Source organism: Pseudorca crassidens, chromosome 3 (assembly GCF_039906515.1).
Source record: "Pseudorca crassidens isolate mPseCra1 chromosome 3, mPseCra1.hap1, whole genome shotgun sequence".
NCBI lineage: Eukaryota > Metazoa > Chordata > Mammalia > Artiodactyla > Delphinidae > Pseudorca > Pseudorca crassidens.
This window is the reverse complement of record NC_090298.1, coordinates 141,465,419-141,487,206: the sequence shown is the minus strand read 5'-3', so window position 1 is coordinate 141,487,206 and position 21,788 is coordinate 141,465,419. Positions and strand designations below refer to the sequence as shown.

At 43.0% G+C, this 21,788-nt stretch overlaps 1 protein-coding gene and 1 pseudogene across 1 annotated transcript; one reads left to right on the top strand and one right to left on the bottom strand.

Annotated features, from left to right (window-relative positions):
* Positions 1-1,920: 1,920 nt before the first annotated feature.
* On the bottom strand, positions 1,921-19,795 carry LOC137221043 (uncharacterized). The gene is made up of 4 exons (XM_067730249.1): positions 19,709-19,795; positions 16,667-17,297; positions 6,425-6,483; positions 1,921-2,305 (listed from the first exon to the last, which is right to left on the bottom strand). The coding sequence occupies exons 1-4, from the start codon at positions 19,793-19,795 to the stop codon at positions 1,964-1,966; spliced, it is 1,119 nt and encodes a 372-aa protein (XP_067586350.1). The 3' UTR covers positions 1,921-1,963.
* LOC137222064 (UDP-N-acetylglucosamine--peptide N-acetylglucosaminyltransferase 110 kDa subunit pseudogene) overlaps positions 17,253-21,788 on the top strand; it is a 33,014-nt pseudogene continuing 28,478 nt past the window's right edge.

Here is a 21,788-nt window from a genome sequence, read left to right as displayed (position 1 = left end):
ACTGCAATAGACTTCAAAAGCCACAGCAATCCTGAGAAAGAAGAACAAAGCTGGAGGCAACACTTTTCCTGATTTCAAATTATACTACAAAGCTAGAGTAATCAAAATAGTATGGTACTGGCATGAAAACAGACACATACACCAATGCAACAGAATCAAGAGCCGAGAAATAAATCCACACACATACAGGCAACTAATTGACAGGGATCCAAGAATACTCAACAGGGAAAAGATAGTCTCTTCAGTAAATTGTGTTGGCAAAACTGGATACCCACATGCAAAACAAAGAAAGTGGACCCCTATCTTACACCATTTGTAAAAATTAACTTGAAATGGATTAAAGACTTAAATGTAAGACCTCAAACTGTAAAACTCCTAGAAGAGAACATAAAGAGAAAACTCCTTAACATTGGTCTTGGTGATGATTTTTTGGGTATGGCAACAAAACCACAAGCAACAAAAACAAAAAGCAACCAATGGGACTACATCAAACTAAAAAGCTCCTGGAGAGCAAAAGAAACAATCAACAAAATGAAAAGGCAACCTAGGAATGGGAAAAAATATTTGCAAACCACATGTATGATAAGAGGTTAATATCCAAAATCTATAAGGAATTAAAACAACTCCATAGCAAATAACAAACAAACAAAAACAAATAATCTGATTCCAAAATAGGCAAAGCAGGGGACTTCCCTGGTGGTCCAGTGGTTAAGACTCCACACTTCCACTGCAGGGGGCATGGGTTTGATCCCTGGTCAGGGAATTAAGGCCCGCATGTCATGCAGTGTGTGTAAAAACATAAAATAAATAAGGCAAAGCAAGACTAGGAAACAACTAAGTGTCCAACAGGTGAATGGATAAACAAAATGTGACATATCCAGATATAGATAGATAGATAGACTATTTGAACGCCACGTGTACCTAGGAAGGTTAGTTACTTAGCCCTTCTGTTTCTCAGTTCCCTGGCCAGGGATATGGAAATATTAGTAGGACCTGCTTATTCGTATTATGTCCTGAGGCTAAAAATTAGTAAATACAAAGCCTGAAGAAAAATGATGGGTACTTCATAAGTGCTACCTACATAAATGTTCAAGTATTAAATGCCTGGAAGACTAAGTAGGTCGTCTCCAGAAAGGGCACCTAGGAGGCTACAAACAGGAGGAGAGAGCCTACTTTTTCACATTAATGACATGAGTAAGAAGTTTTAGAGCTCATGGAAAGAATATTATTTCTTGTGATGCACTGTGGGGTGGGCAGAGTAGGGGCTGTGACCCATATTTTATGGTTCAGGGCACTGAAATTTAGACAGATTGAGTAACTTGCCCAGAGTCACAACACTGATGAGTGATGGGTCTGAGGCAGGGGAGGGATAGAGATTCCTGAACACATGGACATGAGATCATGCCCTGGATACACAAACCAAGAGCTCTCCTCACTCCCTTTCCCACATCCTCCTGCCCCAAGGATGCTGCAGGGAGACAGCTGGTACTCGGAGGAGGTGCCTGGCCCAAGAGAACGGCTCAAATCTGGACCCACCTCCTGGCTCTACGTTTCAATCCCTGACCCCAAATACAATGTCTTTCCCCCAAATGCAGACCCCCTGATGGACCGGGGTATCCAAATGTGTGTGCATCTCCCCTCCCTTCCCCCTCAGCACTTGATTCTAGCAGCTGATTTGCAGTGAGACTTCCTGGTGGTCAGGTGACCACCCTGAATGACCAGTAGTCTACTTGATTCCCTAACTGACTCAAAACCCAGGACAGTCCAAACCAACTGCCCACATGACAGTTGCACAGAGAATTAGCATCATCTTCAACTGATCAAACCTGGATGATGAGCAGTTAATATTCATTAGCTGGGAACAGGGTCTACTGGGCTGGTGTTTTGGTGGCTTAACAGATAAGTTTACAGGACCCCAGGGTCTCACTGACTAGAAACTGACCAGTCATCTGAGCAGCTTGGACTAAGGCCTGCCTAAGAGCGGGCAGTGGCTGCACCGGCTCTGAGTGGGCACCTTCCCTGCCCAATCCTCCCTCAGCCAGATCCAGGCTCTGCTGTACAAACTACAGCCATTGCTCCTGAATCTACTTGCTGGTATTATTTCCACAGTACCTTCAATGGAGTGGTTAGTGGGGGTGCTATTTGTGTCCCTACCCTGTTGTTTGGCCAGATGCTGATTCTGATGTGCCTGAACCACCGCTGCGGATGGCCAGCAGATTATCTTGATCGCAGATGATATTCTTGTGCATCCTGTGTTTGATTCCTTTATAATCTTCCTTTTCTTCTTGGTACCCGAGTCATGATCCTGGAAAACACGACAGAAACTGAGAGAACTATTGATATGTTGCTGGGAGAAGACCATGCAGAGGTGTCAATTCATTCCCAGGTCACACGTCTGTTCTGTTTGTTCACCAGCCTCCTAGGGGAGTCTAGGGGAGTCATGTGAATCGAAGCTGGGCTGAGAAGAGGGTGTTGCAATGTGGTGTGCACTTAAAATAGCCAGCAGGCTGACTGCACGGGGACATGACTTTATTTAGTGAGATAATACAGAAAGGGAGCACAGCACAGTGACCGACAGAGTGGGGGCTGGTGCCTGATGGTCTGGATTCAAATCATACCAGAAGCCACATGAACCTGGGAAAGTTATGCAGACCCTCTGTCCTCAGTTCCTTGTTCTGTGATAATGGAAATGTCAATAGGGCCCACTTATTAGTATTACATGATGAAGCTTAATACAGCAAATCAGGTAGACCCTGATGAAAAATGATGGTTACTTCATAAGTGCTACCTAAGTGTGCAAATATTAAATGTCTGGAAGAATAAGCAAGAAATGTGGTAGTGCTGCCTCCAGAGAGGGGACCTGGATGCCACAGGGCAGGGGAGTGGGGAAGGTTATGGGTGTGATGCTTTAGAGCTTGTGAAGAATATCTGTCATCACCTCCTGTGATCCCCACATCAGCCCCGTGGGGAACTCATGGCAGGTGCTGTGAACCATATTTTATGGTACATGGCACGAAAATGTTGAGATTGTAAGTGACTTTCCCGGAGTCGCAAAGCTGATGACAGATGGATGTGGGACAGGAATGTAGTTGGTTCCCTGGGACAGAAATCCCTGAACCCCTGAATCCTCTAGATGGTGCTCTGGACCCCTGAGCCCAGGGCTCCCCTCCCTCCATGCCCCCAATCCTCCTGCCTGCCCCATGGTTGCTCCAAGGACAGGAGGGGTCTGAGCCAACAGGAGGGCCCATGCCTGACCCGCTGCCTCCCTTACATGTTGATCCCTGACCCCACAGCTCTTAAATATCCCTGAAAGAAGGTCCCTTGAAGGATCAGGGGGTCCCATCTACGTCCCTCCTCCCTCAGCGTCTTCACACACTGGGTGAGCCTCCTGGTGGTCTGACCAGTGGTCGGCTTGTCTCCACGTGGCTCAGAGCCCTGGTCTCTCCAAGCCAGTTGCCCACATGGCACGTCTCTAACAAATTAGCTTGGTCTTCAACAACCAGCCCTGGATGCACAGGTAGTGCTGATTAATGAGGACAGTGGCCTGCTGGGCTGTGCTTGGTGGTTTAGTGGGTGAAGCTGGCGTGCCCCACTGTCGCCTGACTATTGATGTGAGCAACTGTTGGAGTAGCCTGGGCTACGGCCTGGCTGGGGAGGGGCCGTGGCTGCACTGGCTCTGAGGGCGCACCTTCTCTGCTCATCCTTCCTCATCAAAATCCAGCCCCTACAAACTCCTCATCCATCCCTAGACCCTGCAGTGGCACAGGAGAGAGGCCCATGCCCTTCTAGAGGGACCCCTCCATAGCCACAGCCTAGAGACCCCATCCCAGGACTGTCTCTGAGGATGACCCAGGCCCTCCTAATCTCTGTCACCAAATGTTCATTCCACTAACCCGATGGCATTGTCCCTTCTCTCCACGTTCCCAGGCAGCACCCAAACACCCAGTGATCCTGTCCACATCAACCACTGGAAATACCGCCACGAAATCCTAGTTTCCTTCCTTTCTGAAAACCTCTAGATTTAGACTGCTAATATTTGCTTTTGGATTTTGACATCGACATTCAGAAGTCTTTAGCCTGTAATTTCTCCTGTCCTGTAATATCTGCTGCGGGTACGACATCAGTATTCTCCTGGTCCGATGAAAGCAGTGTGGGTGTGTTCCCTCTGTATCTGTTCTCTGGAAGAGTGTGTAGGAGACGGGTATCGTTTCTGTCTTAAATGTTTGGTAGAAATCAGAGGAAGCCACCTGGCCCTGAAGTTTGTTTTGTGGGGAAATTTTTTTGGCATCTCTTTCTAATTGAAGTTTACTTGGTGTATTGTACAGGGCACAGATCTTAAGCGTAGAGCTTTATGGTTTCTTGTAAATATAAACACATCTGTTACCAACCCCAGTTCAATATACAGGACGTCCCCAGCACCCTGGCTACCCCCTGTAGAAGGGGAGAAGAATAAGTGCTAACTTATTTGGTTATAAAAATGAAATCAGTTACTCCACGTATATTCCAAGTGCAGTGATTTACACACAAATAACTCAGAATGAGTGTGGCAGCACAATCAGAAAGTAGTGGAGGGTGCTGGAGGGCTGGGAGAATCCAGTCCCTTTGGGATTTCCGCTGTGGAGGTCGGGCCAGAGTAAGGAAGCTGAGAGGAGCTTCTCAGAAGCATCTGGGCTTTCACAGAGGGAAAAACTACTGCTCCCCAGAGTGGAGCGCCCACTGTAATTCACTGAGCCCTCCCTTTGTGGAGGGTGCTTTTCTATACTTGTGTGTTGTCTTACATAGAAATGTTTAAAAAAAAACCGAGGAGGAGATCAATTTTGCTTGATGTAACAGCCTTTCACTGTTAAAAATAAGACCTATATCTAAAATTTATGCTAAATCTGTACAGCTCCGACAGGAAGTAACCGGCACTCACTAGCTGACTCAGGAGCGGAGGGGGAGCAGAGAGGCGGCCCTCCTTCCTTGGCTTCGTGTCTCATTTAAGCTGCCAGACGCTGCACAAGCTCCATCCCCTCTGAGTCTCAGGCTGAGGACTCCAGGTCACAGTCCTCACAGGTGTCAGACCAGAACCTGCCACACAAAGGCAGGGACTGGAGTCAGTGGGGTGGTGGGCTCCCTGGGGTCGGTGTGTGGGACCCAGGGGGCTACTCAGACCCTGCAAGTGACTTTGGGCCCTGACATCCCCAGGGCTCACATCCCCAGGGCACTGGGGCCTGTTTGCTGCTCTTTGCCAAGTGTGTTCTGGTAGCAGAGAGACCTGTCCTACAGGGGCGATTTAACCTGGGCATTTGGCCGGGCGGCATTCAAGTGATTGGTCCACTGAACAGTGAAAGTGATGCAGAGGAAAGGGGAGGCTCTGGGGCTCCAGGGTGAAAAGTGTGGGTCCCTCCCACCTGGGCGCTGTGAGTGGGAGGTCTGATGACACAGGTGGGAGTAGTGACCCTGTCCCTCCAGCCCACACGCAACACGGCCCATCATGAGACCAGCACAGTGGAAGTGGGCAGAGAACCGCAATGTTCCCTTTTCCCCTAATAATCATTTTTCTTTCTTTAACACCCCAGCCAAACTTGCCTGTGCTTTTTAATTTAAAAATATCCTGATGCTGTGGTCATAGAATCATAAATTCTATAGCTTTGCTGTATCCCAACATGAAAAGTTTGTAGAAGACACTGCTTTTCAGCAGGTAATAAAACCAGATGTATTTGTTATCTAATTTTAAGGTCATAATTAATTTGGAATCCTGGCCCTTTAACTCATCCTAAATTAGCATTGCTTTGAATTGCCTTCATTTTGTGTGTGTGTTGTATTCAATTTTTACACATCTATGGAAAATCTATAGAACCTCAGGTTGAGAAATGGTGCCATGAGGTGACCCAGGCCCTTCAGTGGGGCTCCACAGAGGCTGCGGGGTCCCCAGGGGGTGGGCAAATCCCAGCCAGGTGTGGATCCTGCAGTGTCCCCTACCGGATGCCAGGGCTACCGCGTGCCCACAGGGATGCAGCAGCGCTGGGCCAGGTGAGCTGTCTGCTTGCGTGAGAAGAAGCCCCGGTGCCTCTGTCCTCCTCACCCTTTCCCCAGGACGCCTGAACTGGGGGGTACCAGGGCCACTCCAGATATCTCACCATACCTGGTGATTTACTGGGGATGTTGCCTGCTGACCTCGGCGGGTTGGGAGGGCAAGGCTGGGTCCTGCAGAGGGAGATGTGGAACCTCACCAGGGACACTCTTTACAAAGAACACAATGTGAACAACACCTCCAGGAGTGATGTATGTGGTGACCCCACAGATGCCTTCGGCCCCCCATCTAAACATAAGAGCCTGACATCTTCAGGGGTTCTATGGAACCGGGACTCTTCCCTGGTGAGATGCACTCAGGTCACCCTCCAGTTGCCTGCCCAGATTACCACCATTCTCTTCTCTCCACCTTTTTGTTCACATGCAGTGGTGACCACCTCCGTGCTCTTCTCTGGCTTTTGGGTTTTCCTGAAGCGCAAAAAAAAAAAAAAAAAAAGTCAGGGATGGCAAGGGAAGCACATACACTTATTTGCCTTCTGCTCTTCCTCCTACCCTCTCCACGCTCACATTTCCTCTTCTTGTTCTTCCTCATCCTTTTACTTCATCCCTTCTCTTGAATCCAGGACAAAAGAATTTCTTTTTTTTTTTTAATTGCATGAGTCAGTCTTCTTTTACTTATTTATTTATTTTAAATGTCCTTATTGGAGTATAATTGCTTTACAATGCTGTGTTAGTTTCTGCTATATAACAAAGTGAATCAGCTATACATATACATACATCCCCATAACCCCTCCCTCTTTTGTCTCCCTCCCACCCTCCCTATCCCACCCATCCAGGTGGTCACAAAACACCAAGCTGATCTCCCTGTGCTAAGCGGCTGCTTCCCACTAGCTATTTTATGTTTGGTAGTGTATATCTGTCCATGCCACTCTCTCACTTTGTCACAGCTTAACCCTCCCCCTCCCCATATCCTCCAACCCATACCGTTTTTATGCTAAGTTATATTCTACATGTAGCTGGAAAAATGTTAAAAAGATTTTTAAAGAACTGCGCATCTATTTTTGAAGCTGATTTGCCTGTTCAAGGCTTGCTAGCACTTTATGCATCTCAGTACTATTTCACTTAGTAAACAGATGCAGTTGCCATAATTGCTGCATATGTGTCTGTGTTCCCTTCTAGGCTATATGTTTTTGAAGTTAGAAACTACATTTATATCACAGCCCCTATGTATAGCACAATATGCATTGCTAATTCAGATTGTGCTTTAAGATATGAGAGAAAATTTAACACGTTTATTATAGTCATAAACATCTAGCAAACCAACCAGAAAATAAAAACTAATTTTCAATTGGTTGGCCAAGAAAAAAAAGAGAGGAATACCTAGTGCAAAATCATATCTCTAATAACTACTGTTGGATTTAGAGCACACACATGCTAAACTTATTTTAAAATATCTTCTCATCAAAGATTTGAGGTTGGACCTGAAAAAATTATATCAGAAGTGAAAATAATTATGTGGTCTGACCAGCGTGGATCACACAAAGTAAGTGTACACTATGTATAAAGTAGATAAACTACGAGGTCCTGCTGTATAGCACAGGCAACTATATTCAATACCTTGTAATAACCTATAAAGGAAACGGATCTGAAAAAGGAATATATATATCTGAATCTCTTGGCGGTACACCTGAAACACAACATTGTCAATCAACTATACTTCAAGTAAAACAAAACAAAACAAAACAAAGTAAGTATAAAGGGAAGTATAGTTTTATAAATTCACCTCTGATATCCAATGGACCAACTGAAAGAAAACGGAAAGTACAACTTTCTAGGAGACAGGACATGGCCAGCAAACAAGGCCATTACCCTCGGTAACGGTCATACCTGCCAAAAGATATACAGACTAGCCTGCATTCATGAATACATAGGAATTCTTCATTTATCTGGCATTGTTAGGCAATGAGGTATTGTATGTTAGGAGAAGTTTTTTTAACTGACAAATTGAAGAGGAGTTATTTTAACCTTCACTCCGTAATTTTTTTCTAAAATTAAGAAATGTATCCACTGGTGTATCTAATGTTTCTCGTGATAACTCGGGGTCATCAGTTCAATCAACGTTTGCATGAATAATGCAAATGGAAACAAGGCAGGCATGCTTACTGAAACTGAAAATGACATGGCACTGGCTGGAATAACTGATGAGAGAGCAAGAGAAAAACAAAAATGAAAACAAACCGTGATCAAGAAACAATCAGTCAAGTTCTGACTTTCTGTACTTAGTTTCAAAACGAGATACCACAAATCCCAGCGAGAGACTCCAGCATCATTAGCTGTCTTTCTCCTTTGTTTCCACCTTCCTTTCCTTTTCCTTCTACCCTAGATTGTTCCAGGAAGTGATTATAGCTCCTTGCAAAACAATTTCTAATACTTGCTTTCTCTCACACAAACTTCACAATATGTCCATGTGATAAATAGTGTGGAGGTAAAAGACAATTCATCACAGGCACATCTCCTATGAAAATAAAATTAGAAACTAGCTTCTAAACATGCAGAGAGAAGGGAGTGGTGTCAGGCACTAATTTCCTTGTGAATTCCTCTCCATTTCTAATAGACGTTCTTCTTTACCAAGATCCCTTCTTATTGGTGTCCTGTTCCAGACTGCTCCACTCCACCCATCCTCATCCTGTAAAATACATTCACACTCTTTTGTGACCCTACTTATTTGCCCATTAAATAATCAGTCATAGAACTGTCGGAATTAAATACAGAGTGAAATTAAAATACTGGAGTCACTTGGAGGGTTTAAGCAGCTCCACCAGAAAATACTGGGCATGGATTTAAAAGAGGCTGCGTGGGACTTGCTCTTGTGCAAGTTCTTTCTCAAGAAGTATCTGAAATAAGCCTAAATTCAGAGTTAATCAGTCTGGCCTGCTTTCTCAGGTGGACTGGAATTCATTGCTCTTTCCCCTCAACTCCCTGATGTCAGTGGCACTTTCCGGAGGGGAGGTGGACTTCTCTGCCTACTGCAGAAGCGCAGTTCCCCCAGGCCCACTCCCTGTCTGAATCCCACACTTGAGGCCAGATGCCAGCCTTCCCAGAACATTTGTGGTTTCCTTTCAGTTTCCGACCTGCTCAGATTGAGTCCCTGTAGACTCTTTCTCAGCTTGAAACCTGATCTTCCACCCCTTCCCTGACCTTGATGGTTACCTTCCTACTTTAGGCCTCAGGTGCTTTAGCTATAAAATGATATAGTTGCCCTTAATTCTAAAGTTTTCTTTCTAAAGCGCTAAAATGTGGTGGCTCTTGAAAATGTTTCTCTTTGCTGGTTTAAATTTTGTAGAGAATTAAAACCCCAGCCACTCTAAAAGACAGTAAGTTACATTGGATAAGGAAAGTGTGCTTTTGTAGTTAGATTAACAGGGATGGAAGATGACTTAATATGTTTTAAGATACTCATGATCCGTTCTCGTGAGAGTCGGGGGAAGAAGGGGAAGAGAGTTAATAAAATACCAAACGATTGTGACAAATTAAGTTCACCAAGATGTAGCTGATTAGTTACTACTTGAATAAGCCACACAAATCCAATTCAAGTTGTCCTTTATTTTTCTAAGAAGGATCCCAGTGAACTGAGTCCCATGTTCAGTAACTCCACGTTCAATGGCTTAGTCTTTAAAAACTGTTATCTTGCTGGAAGAAGAAATATTGCCCATCAGTCCTAATTGATGTTTAGCTATCATGCACATTTCAAATAAATTTATAACATTGCCTGATCTCAGTGTAATACATTCCAAAGGGGCAAAGAGCACATGAAAAGTTATGGAGTCTCCATCGTCTACACTGAAGTGTGCAATAAATTACATATTATTTGGCCGTGAAATTCACAAGCCATAGAAACCACACCATTACCATTATACAGTGGTAAAGAGCAGGTAATGAGAATGATATAAAACAAAACAGACTGTGTATGTTGGCACTGCTGCCAATAAAACAATCATTAAATGCATTCATATGCATCTACGCTAGGTAAGCTCTTTAGGGCAATTGCTATGAGTTCTACATACCTGTCAGGATATTATATATAACCCACTTTCTATGGCCTTTATTCAAAGACGCTGAGAAAGGGTTACTCTGGGTAAATTCAGACCTTTTCTCAATATAGAATTTGGTCAACATGCATTCTGAACAGCAAAATTTCACAGTGCTTTCAATTTTCCTACACTAATTGCCACCTCAGCAAATGCAGGATTAAGTATAATGGATTATAAGAAGTTAGAAAGGAAAGATGGAAGAAAAGAAGGAAGGTAGAAAAAAGGTGGGTATGGAGTACTTCAACATTTACGTAAAGAGTGGACCTAAAACTAACCTGAGGTTTCCCTGAGCTATTAGCATAGGCTATAGAAACTTAAATGAAAAAATAAAAAAAACCAGCAAGGGAAACTCAAAGATTCTTTGTTTCTTCACTTTATTGCATATACACGTCCACCTTAAACAATCTATATGCTTATATCCAATAAGAGAGCATTGTTTTGCAAGGCTATTTGGCTTCTATCAGCATGTAAAGGTCGGACAACTCAACTTTAGCAGAGTTAGCCTTCAGGTGAATAATTGCTTCTTTCAGGTTGCGAGCATTTGAATTTTCCAGAAATGTTTCCCAAAAAATGAAAACTAAAAGAAGGGTCCTAGGACAGCGTCCTTTAGAAGTTTTATAGTATCAAGGCTTTTGGAGGAAGAGAATCCTTGTCCATTATCAACACAATGATTCCAAGCAGGTCAATTTTTGCTGAGAATATTATATAACAGAACCCACTTCACCTCCATTATACTGACAATGATCTTTCTTACTTCAACCTTGTGCTTCTTAGTAAAGTTGAAAATACGGAGCCAAGAACAGACAGTGACAATGCCAGAGACTCAGATGTACCAATAGGTGCCTTCAGACAACATCAGCCACCCAGGCTAAAGTCCTGGTTTAAAATATCCTAACATGAATGAATCTCAAAAACCATATGCTGAGCAAGTGAAGCCAGATCAGAAGGGCACCTACTGTATTATTCAACTTACATGAAATTCTAAACTGGGCAAAAGTCATCTCTAAAGATAAAAAACAGATCCGTGGTTGCCTTGGGGTGGGAGATGGGGATACTTTTGCAAAAGCCTAGGAGGAAACTTTCTAGGGTTTTAGGATTGTTATCTATCTTTATGGGGGTGGTAGTTAAACAAATGTATACATTAATTAAAAGTCACTGAACCCTTGACTAAAAATGTCTGCATTTTATTGTATGTAAATGATACCTTAATAAGGTTGATTACAAAATGAACCAAAACCAAAACAAAGCAGAAGAAAAACCTCTCAAGACCTCAAAGAAAATACACTGTTTTCTCCAGGGTACCAGACTGGAAATGAGGCATTGGTCTGTTCTACCCTCAGATTATCCCTAGGATTATCTAGTCTATTTTAAAGCACTAGAGTCCCCTATCAGGAAAACTCACCCCATGTTTAATTACTTTGATTTCTTCTCTGCCTCTTCTCCCAAGACAGTGAAGCCATTCACGGAAGAAAAGCCAGCTTTTTCCAACTTTGCATCACCACATATTCTTTCCAAAGCTATTATTTATGGAATGGAATTTGGCTACACTTTGTAAAAATCTAGCTTTTTGAGGCTTACAAATCTTAACAGTTAACCTATTGCCTCCACTGGAATTTGGAAAAAAATTATTTTGAAAAGGAATAGCTGAGACTTGACATTTTTTTTCTGTGTGATTTTCTCCTCCCCTAAGAGAGAAGTGAGTAGGAATGAGAAACACATACATAAAGAAAAATAAATTATCTTGCTGCCTTTGCATGGTTATAATTTATAGGAGGCCCTTTTCAACAATAATCTATTATCAGAATCAATAAAATATAATCTCCATGAAGGCCAGGCCAGGATATTTGTCTCTTTTTCAGCAGATTGCAATACAAACCACATTCATGGATATGCTTCTTGATGATCTTTGTAATACTGGAACAGTTGCCCATTTCCTCATGCCTCTTCACCTTAACTTCAACCTGGTTTTTCACCAATGACCTCACATTTCCTTTTCTATCACTTGGTTGTGGGCCTCTTTTCCAACTCCAACTCCAAGTCGCATTTCACTCTGGCACCAAAGGAAGACTCACACTTTCCTGCTTTTTAGTGATACCTCAAGGTCATTACCATATTGTGATCACCCTGAAGAATAGCCAGATAATTGTTATTTCAGAGCCATCTGACAGTTTGTAGCTCTAAAAATTAACTAAGGACCGCAATTGTCAAAAATATCCTAGTTTAAGATTTTGGTAATACAGCAACAGTAATTCCAAAGTCATTTATGACAATCAGTGTGGGAAGCACCCTCCTTCAGGAAGATCCTTTGCCATACAATATTCTTTCCCTGTAAGGAAGAATGGCCGTGGAAAGTAACCTTTTGTGGAAAGAAATACTTGGCTTTGAGAAGGCTTGAAGTTCATACATTTTTCTTGAATTAGATTCCCCATTAATTACTTTATCCACAAAGAGGTAATTATCAGAGTTATGTAAGCAATTAAGGAGATGCTACTCCACATTCTTTCAGCTTGTTGACCTTTCTCACTTTATTTCATGTGGCTATCTGAAACATCAGTGATTTACATGCCTTTTTTTTTTGACAGATTTCTGTGTGTGTGTGTCCTCATGATGAAAACATCATTAAAGTAAAATATCATGAATAGACTCTTAAGAAGCAGAGTCTACTTAAAGTCCTGGAAAATATGAAAGCACTAATATTCATGGACAACTCTACACTCTGAATATTACTCCAAATTTTGTTGACCTCTCTTTTGTCTAGGAGTTTTTCAAATTTTCTACCACGATCATTTGTTAGTTTTATAATTACATAATAAAGGCATTACATCATACAATCTTTTGTTATCCATTGCAGTTTTAAAACTATTCCTTTCCTTGTCCTCAGCAGATATGTCATAGATTATTAGTACACAAGCAAAGACTTTCAACGTAACAGTACTTTATAGTGAGAAGAACTATACTGAGCTATCTCTATCCGAAGACAATGCACTAGGAAAGCACTAGGAATTCTTAAGCACTAGGAATACAGAGACAATCAAGGGGCAAGTTCCTTGCCTTCAAGTATACATGATCATTATAGCAAATGCTTAAATAGCACTTAGTACGTAACTCACCACAGCAGTCTTATTATCCTCCTTTTGAATAGGTGAGCAGAGGAAGCCACAGGGATGTCATAGGGTAAAGCCAGAATTTGAACCTAGGTAGACTAGTACACTCTCCACGGCTTTAACTACTACATTAAATATATATATATATATAAGTTTTATATATATATATATGTATATAACTCCAAGTATTCCAAAGTTACAAAACACTTATCTACCAAAACTCAAAAAGGAGCACACAAACTTGCATAGAAAATAAACATGTGGGCTTCCCTTGTGGCGCAGTGGTTGAGAGTCTGCCTGCCGATGCAGGGGACACGGGTTTGTGCCCCAGTCCGGGAAGATCCCACATGCCGCGGAGTGGCTAGGCCCGTGAGCCATGGCCGCTGAGCCTGTGCGTCCGGAGCCTGTGCTCCTCAAAGGGAGAGGCCGCAACAGTGAGAGGCCCGCGTACCGCAAAAAAGAAAATAAACATGTAAAACTTCAAAAATAAACCACAATATAACCTGCTCCACATAATATACTGACTGCAGTGTCCAGGGCCTCTCCCATCCTTAGGTAGCTGGAAATTACAACAAAATAATACTTTTCACCTTTGGAAGCCACACCATCTCTCATACCAAGCAACCAATTACTTCCTTAGAATTGGAAATTAACCTGAATATCATAAAATATATGTATATAGCATTAGTAATGTAGAACCTTTGTTTAAAGACAATAACTTCAATAGCAGAGGGAACTTTACCATTGCAGGCTTCAGATAACCTCTATATTTCTCAGATTTCATGCTAAATCATAAAATGCCATATTGTGTCTGAAGCTATTTTTTCAATAGTCCATTTTCTTAAGTGGACTATGCAAAGCAGTAAATACTGAGGAACATTTTGGCTCCCAAATCCTAAAGCCATTCTGATTATGCCTGGGTGATCATGGGGACGTCATCGGAACTACCAGAGGACTGGCTGAAATACCAGTGTTCTGGCCAGCTTACAAATTAGAAATTATACAGAATCCAATTTTATTTTTTTGTTATGTAATTCCTATGAGGCTTTTGGGATGTCACTGTAAAGTCCTTTCATGTGTAATCTTTATCCATTAGATAGGGAACAATGCCAATCCCCGTAATAAATACTGTCACAACCTGACACTGAAAATCCATTGCAGGGCATAGGACCTGCAAATAGGATATGCATCACACACATCCACTCATTCAGACAATCCACAAATACTCATTTTTAAGTCTACTATATGCCAATAATGTACCGGCCTCTCAGATGCTAAACCATGCTAAATGCTGAAACAGACATACTCAGTTCGGGCCCTCCTGGAACTTATTACCTACAGAAGTGCCTTCGTTGTAAATGGTCAGGTCTCAGCCAATGCTATTATCATCAGCAGGTGACCAAAGGATAGAGCTTGCTTCCCTTCAGAGGTACGAAACAGTTCTTACACCTGAATGGGATGCAAAGAATAATCTGACTTCTGTTCACCGGGGGATGAACTGAACTGTCCTTGCAGAAGAGATAACAGATGGTGTGAACCCCACATCCTAGAAAAGGGCCAGGCACACGATAAGTGTTCAGCTTTTCAAAAACAAATGAACAATCACTTCCTCTCCTAGATCTTTACAGCCTCCCTCTGCTGGCTACTTTCTCTCAGCTTATAAACATCCTCAAATATACCCACTTAAAAAAACTCTCAGACCTATGATTCTTTGGATATTCTTGTGGATAACCTAAGTCTCTACCATGCCTTCAAACACCTGTCCTCCCAAAAGCCCACATCTGTACCTTGGGCCCAGACCTGTCTACCAGGCCCCTCTAAAGCACTGAAGATGAAGGAAGATCCTCTCGCCACCCTCAATCCCTTTCTACTGTGCTCTGTATCTCTCAAAAAGATGCAGCTGTAAACTGTCACCCACGCTTGCTGCCCTCCCTTTTCTAACTGGTCACCAGGCCTCACCCATTCTCTCTCAGATCTGCAAAACCCGGTCCCACCTTTTATAACTTAAGTGGGACCCTTAGATTACAAGTCACCCTGCACCCAATCAACTGCCTTCCACATGGAGGTCCAAGTGAGCCTCTAAACCAGAATTCCATTTCACTGTTCTTTGGTGTTTCCCGCAGCCTTCAGGATAAACATCCAAACTTCTGACAGGACAAACAAGGCGCCTTTCTGTTGGGCCCCACTAAGTTTTCAGTATCAACTCTCATTTCTTTCCCAAACCCTGAGTTCCAGCCCTGTACATTAGTTTTGCCATATTTTCTTACATTTCTCAAACTTCAACACACACTGTTCTCTCCTGCCACCCCAGGAGCTTCTACATATCCTTAGAAAGGATGGCACTTCCTCCAAGAATCCTACCCTGAACTTTCCCTTCCAAGTTTCTGTGCTCTGCAAAGGGGAAAGATGGTGGGGAGGGATACATTAGGAGTTTAGCATTAACATATACACACGACTATATATAAAATCATCAACAAGGACCTACTGCATAGCACAGGGACCTCTACTCCATATCCTGTAACAAACTGTACGGGAAAAGAATCTGAAAAGGAATGGATATATGTATAACTGAATCACTTTACTGTACACCTGAAAGTAACACAATATTGTAAATCAACTATCCTCCAATATAGAATAAAAATTAAATCAAAGAAAAAGAGAGATTCTGTGCTCTGTAGCAGCAGAACTCACTTCTTCCAGAGCACTGACTCCTGTGCTTGTGTTTACTTGCTGCCCAGTAGAAGGGAAGATTACCTAGGGCAGAAGCATGGTCTCCAGCAGCCCTTGGTTCTGACAACTCATTCAAGTGCCAGGATACTTTACACACATAACCTGCTTAATTAATTCTAAGAACCCACAGAAAGAGTGGTTTTTAATGTCATTTTACAAGTGTGGGGAGTGTAGTGCAAAACAAACCTGTCCAGGCCACAGAGAGCATGAGCCCTGGAATTCAAACCCTAAGCTGCCTTGACTCCGGTGCTCTTTCCACTATATATGATACACCTATTGGAAAAAAATTTTTTTTTCTTGAGCCCTGTTTCAATGGAAAGGAAATGAAGCTGGGATATATCCATTTCCTAATCGCTTTGGTGTGTACCAGGCAAAGTCATTCAACAGACCAGGTAACATCTGTGCAACAATTAACGATGCTCCAAACTGTGCTAAGTGTTCTACTTTGTAGAGTCTAGAAGCATTAACACAGTGCATCCTTGTAACCGCCACAGAGGCTGGGTCCTGTGAAGCCCATGCTACAGATGAGAACACTGAGACCTTGAAGCCTTAAGGCACTCGGCCGGGGTCACCGAGCTGGCAGGAGTCCTAGGCCGCACGCCCCGTCTAGTGCACGTACACCCGGTCACTGGGCACCGGTTCTAGTGCCCACCCTCCACCGTTAACCATTTAAAACCCCGCTTCTCAGCGCCCACACGAGGGCCCCTGGAAGCGGGAAGTACAAACCCGTCTCGACAAGCCGTGGCTGGAAGAAGCTCTGGATACAGATCAGGGGCAGAGGGTGCTCAGGAGCGGCGCCCAGTCTACCCGCGGAGGCAGAAGGCGTTAAGTCCAGCAGGCCCTCCCTCAGGGAAGCCCGCACGGAGGGCAGAGGCACCGAGTCCTGCAGCGCGCACAGGTCCTCAGAGCGCGAGAAGGAGTCGGCCGCGCTGTCCGGGCGCAGCTTCACCGAGTGTTCATGGCCTGAGCGCGGCCTCGGGGACGCTGGCTGCAGACAGGATGCCCACACCCTCCTGTGGGTCCCGGCTCGCCTCCAGGCCCCTCGGGCGCCCACCGCCCAGCGGCTGCGGCCCGAAGACACAGTGCCACGGGCCCCAGCTAGGCCGGGGCCTCCATGCCGCGCTCCGGAGCCCACGCGCGGCCTGGTGTTGGCGCGGGCATCAACTGCCTCCCGAGCCGCGGGGTTGCGGTTTAAGCCTCCGGGCGGGCCCGTGGGGGCGGGGCTCGAAGACTTCCGCGCGCTCGCCGTGCGTCCGCACGCAGACCCGCCTCCCTTGACGACGCGGCCTGAGGAGCAGCACGCAGACCCGCCTCTCCTGACGACGCGGCCTGAGGAGCGGTGTCGGCAGCTTCGAGACTAGGGCAGCGCGAAAGGTAGGAGGTGTGGAGAATTTGGGGTTTCCAAAAAGCGTTTGCTGACTGATCCAAACAAAAGTGAGACTTGGTTGTATCAGCGCATTTTAAAAGTAGTTAAACTCCAGCAAAGTGTCTGTGCTCGCCCCGCCCAGAAGAGAGCTTGAACTCCGTGAGGGACACAGGAAAGGCTGAGTGAACGTCTGCCTGTGGTCCCTTACCTGGTGCACGGGTGTGTGAATTTCTGCGGAGAGCTCTTAATTTCTGTCGTTTCTGCTGGCTTGACACGGTGGTTGGCAAACGGTGACGTGTTCCGTGCATTCAGGACATGATCGTGGTTCCTAATAATCACTTTGTTTTGTACTGACACCTCCACAGAGAATTTACTACTGAATATCCACTTTGCAGAAGAGAAAGTGAGGCGTAGGAAGTGAAGTGACTGAGTAAGAGGAAGGACTCAGACAATTGGTGTTAGTAAATTAACCCTGCAAGGAGGCCGTTAGCCTGCGGTGGCTCTAGCGATGCGGCCGCCCACTTAAACCAACCCAAATCTAAGCCTGTCAGCGCCTCAGGGTGACGAACACCGCTGAGGACACCCAGTCACAAACCACCAACTAGGCGTTAAAGCCATAGCAAATCACTCGTTTCCTTGCTTTGCTTCTGCCCTTTTAAAATAAACATCTCTGCAGCTCCTGTGGCTGGAGTGCTCCTCACCTCTTCCGCTTTGTGGTGCGTGAATTGAATCTATTTTTGCGCACATAAAGTGTTAAAATTTTAAATATGCCTCAGTTTGTCTTCTAGGATTGGCCGTAGAAGTTGGATTTGTGTCCAGTTTCTAGAGCAGTAGTCGTCCTCTGTTCAGGCCTTAGGCGTTACGTGTACAACGTTCCTCTTCTACCACCACCTTCTGGATGCCTCCACCCACTACCAGCTCCCACGCATCAGTTCCCCTAGGTGTGGTCAGCAATGGCTTTTACATGTAGCGTGCTCACATTATAACATCGCAGACACTCCTCCGTCCTCCAGCCAGCGTGTGAAGTGAAACATTAGCATTCCTGTTGAAGAGTCTCTGGTGTGACCACTTTCCCAAACACAGCCACTCCCCAGCTGACCCTGGGTAACCACTCTTCTGAACTTGGTCTCCGTCAGTGGCATGGATGTCTTTCTATGTAGGCTACATGTTTAAGTATTCTTAAACTGCATATCGTATTCTATTTTGTTTTCTCTTGTTACTTGCTTTATTTAGTGTTATCTTTGCTAGGTTCATCCATGCTGACACGTAAAGATCTGTCTAGTTCATGTACTTTCCTCGCTACGTAGGAGTCCCATGTAGGGAAATCCAATAATTTATATGTGCATTTTCCTGTTGATGGACATTTAAATTGTTTCAAATTTTAAGTAAGATTTCTTTTTAAAAAATTTTTATATCCTTTTTAAAGGTTACTTTACATTTACAGTTATTACCAAATATTGGCTATATTCCCTGTGTTGTACAATACATCCTTGAGCCTGTCGTACACCCAGTAGTTTACATCTCTCACTTCCCCACCCCTGTATTGCCCCCTCCTCCCCCTCCGCACTGGCAACCATTAGTTTGTTCTCTATATCGGTGACTCGCCTTCTTTTTTGTTATATTCGTTCAATTGTTGTATGTTTTAGATTCCATTTATAGGTGATATCCTACAGTGTTTCAGAGTTCAAAAGACTCTCACGACAGAAGCCAAAAGGTAAGAGCCATTTTACATTGATAAAAAGCATTTTAACTATGTAGAAGCAGAAAATGAAAAGAAAGAACTTTGCATTACATTTAATAAAAGCTTAGGGAGATCTTTGTGGTATATTAGTGAACTTAGTTGTGGAAATTTAGCCATGTACATTGTGTTGGAGAGGCACCAAGAGTACAAGAACTCTCACAATTTGAGTACACAATTGCCTTACTTGTAGGCATGGTGGCAGCCATTTACATAACAATGATTTGGAGGATGTTGTGTTAGTCAGCTCTTGCTGTGATAATGCTTTGGAACAAATCGACCCAAAACTCAGTTCCATAAACAAGAATTTATTTTTCTTGGACCTATTGGCTAGCTGCAGTGTCTCTCTTTTAGACCTCTAGATGGCTGGTTTTGCTCCGTGTTTTGGGTCAGTTTGAGGTCTGTAACACACATCTTCCTCTGGAGCCCAACTGTGAGGCCGCAGCTCCCAGGCCCTGTCTTCTCACAAAGTTCACTGAAACATAAGAGGTGAGCCCAAGTGCACAAGCCCATTTAAGTCCTCTGCTGCTCATTGAAGGCCATCATGTCTGCTCACACTTCTTTGGCCAAAACATGTCACAGATCTAAGCTGTATTTAGAATATGTGTATTTGTTTAAAGTTGGGTGCCCTCACAGAAGAATATTGCCTTTTGGACAGTGTTACCTTAGCATTTTCATTGGCATTTGCAAACGTGATAAACGCCGTGTGCACTTTTTCACCTTTGAGAACTTTCTGAAATTGTGGGACCATTTCTATTGGAAAAGAGGAAGGTACACTTTAGAACTCAACTCTAGTTATGGCATTGTTGGGAGAAGAATTAATGAGATAAGGTCAATACAAGTGAAAGATTTGGGATCACATATTCATCATTAACATTAGCATTCTACAGAACATTCCTGGAGAATTGTGATGCTTGCTTTATGTGATTTCTATCATAAATCATTAGAATTTGACCAAGACACTTCAGTGAAACATACATCATACAGCACATCGCATTTTAGTTTTTCCCACCACTCCACAACTTATCATCAATACTTCACCATAACTCAGAAACAGAAAAAGAAACTGAGTGAGTTCATTGTTAGCAGACGGGCTTCACAAGCAATACTAGTGGAAGTTCTTCAAATGATAGCGTACAGTAACTCAAGCCATACAAACAAAACAAAGAATGCTGACCAGAGCAGTTGTGGAGGGAATTATAAAAGATACTGTAATTTCAATTTCTTCTCCTTTCTTCTCTTAACAAATTTAAAAAGTAAGTGCCTAAGCAATATGACTATATTTGGATTGTTCTCTATATAACAGAAAAAAATCATATATTTGATGATATGGCACAACGAAGGCAGTGAGAACAAAGCTGTGTTAGGATAAAAATGACAGTAGATCATAAGCTGATTCCGCAGGAAGAAAGGAAGAGAACCAGAAATGGTAAATAGATTAACCCGACAAACTCAAAAAAATTTATTTGCTCAACTTTCTTCTCTAAGCTCTTTGAAAAAATAAGCTTGTGAGAAGTAATTATTATAATAATATGTTGTTAAGTATGTAACATATATAAATGTAATAAAAACAAAAAAGAGGGGAAGGCATACAGCTCTATAAAAGTACAGTATCTGTTTCTATCTGGAATGAACCTAGTAAAAATCTGAAGAGATTCTTAGGTGTATTACATAAGCCCTAGTGCAGCCATTACTCAAACAATGTGGTTAAAAATCATTAAAGGAATTACATGTTACGGTAGAAAATATCTACTTACTATAAAAGGAAACTGGAGGAACAATAACAAAAAAGCAAAAACATGAGACATGTAGAAAACCAAAGGTAGAATGATAGACATAAATAAATCCTACCATATCAATAATAAAAACTAAATGTAAATGAATTAAACAATACAATCAAAAGGCAGATATTGTCGAACTGGGTATTAAAAAATGTTTACTATAGGAGACACTGCTTGGATTCAAAAGTCTAATGTGTACAAAGTAAAAGGATGAAAAAATATACATCATGCAAATAGCAACCGTAAGCATTGCTGAAGTGGCTATACTAATACCAGAAAAAATAGACTTTAAAACAAACAAAAAAGTTACTAGATATGAAAAGGGACATTTTATGATAAAGAGAGGGAAGATACAAAAATCTTTACCCTATTTGCCCTGAATAAGGTAAAACCAAAATACACGAAGAAGAAAATACCAAAGTCCATGAAGAATTGAAGGAAGAAATAGATAATTGCACAACATTAGGTAGAGGCTTCAGTACTCCACAGTCAATAATGGATAGAACAGTTAGGCAGAAGATCAACAACGATATAGAAGACTTGGACAAGACTATGAATTAACAAGACCTAATAAATGTTTACAGAACACTCAACCAAACAGTAAAATACTCATCCTGCTCAACTACATGTGAAACGTTTTCCAGCATAGATGACATGCTAGGCTGTAAGAGAAGAGATTGAAACGCACATACATTGCTGGTGGGAATGTAAAATGGTGCGGCCATTTTACAAAACAGCTTGAGAGTTCCTGCAAGTGTTAAACATAGAGTTACCCTATGACCCAGCAGTTCCACTACTAAATATATACCTAAGAGAAATAAAAACTTATGTCTGCACGAAAGCTTGTACGTGAATGTTCATAGAAGCATATTTCTAAAAACAAAAGGTGGAAATAATTCAAATGACAACTGGATAAATGAATAAACAAAATGTGGAATATCCATACAATAGAATAGCATTCAG

Coding starts and splice junctions, on each gene's coding strand:
- LOC137221043 (XM_067730249.1), bottom strand. CDS start 19,795: ATGGTCCCACAATTTCAGAAAGTTCTCAAAGGTGAAAAAGTGCACACG. Junction 6,484..16,666: donor GCCACGGCTTGTCGAGACGG/GTTTGTACTTCC, acceptor TTTGCGCTTCAG/GAAAACCCAAAAGCCAGAGA. Junction 2,306..6,424: donor CACTGCATGTGAACAAAAAG/GTGGAGAGAAGA, acceptor CGTGTTTTCCAG/GATCATGACTCGGGTACCAA.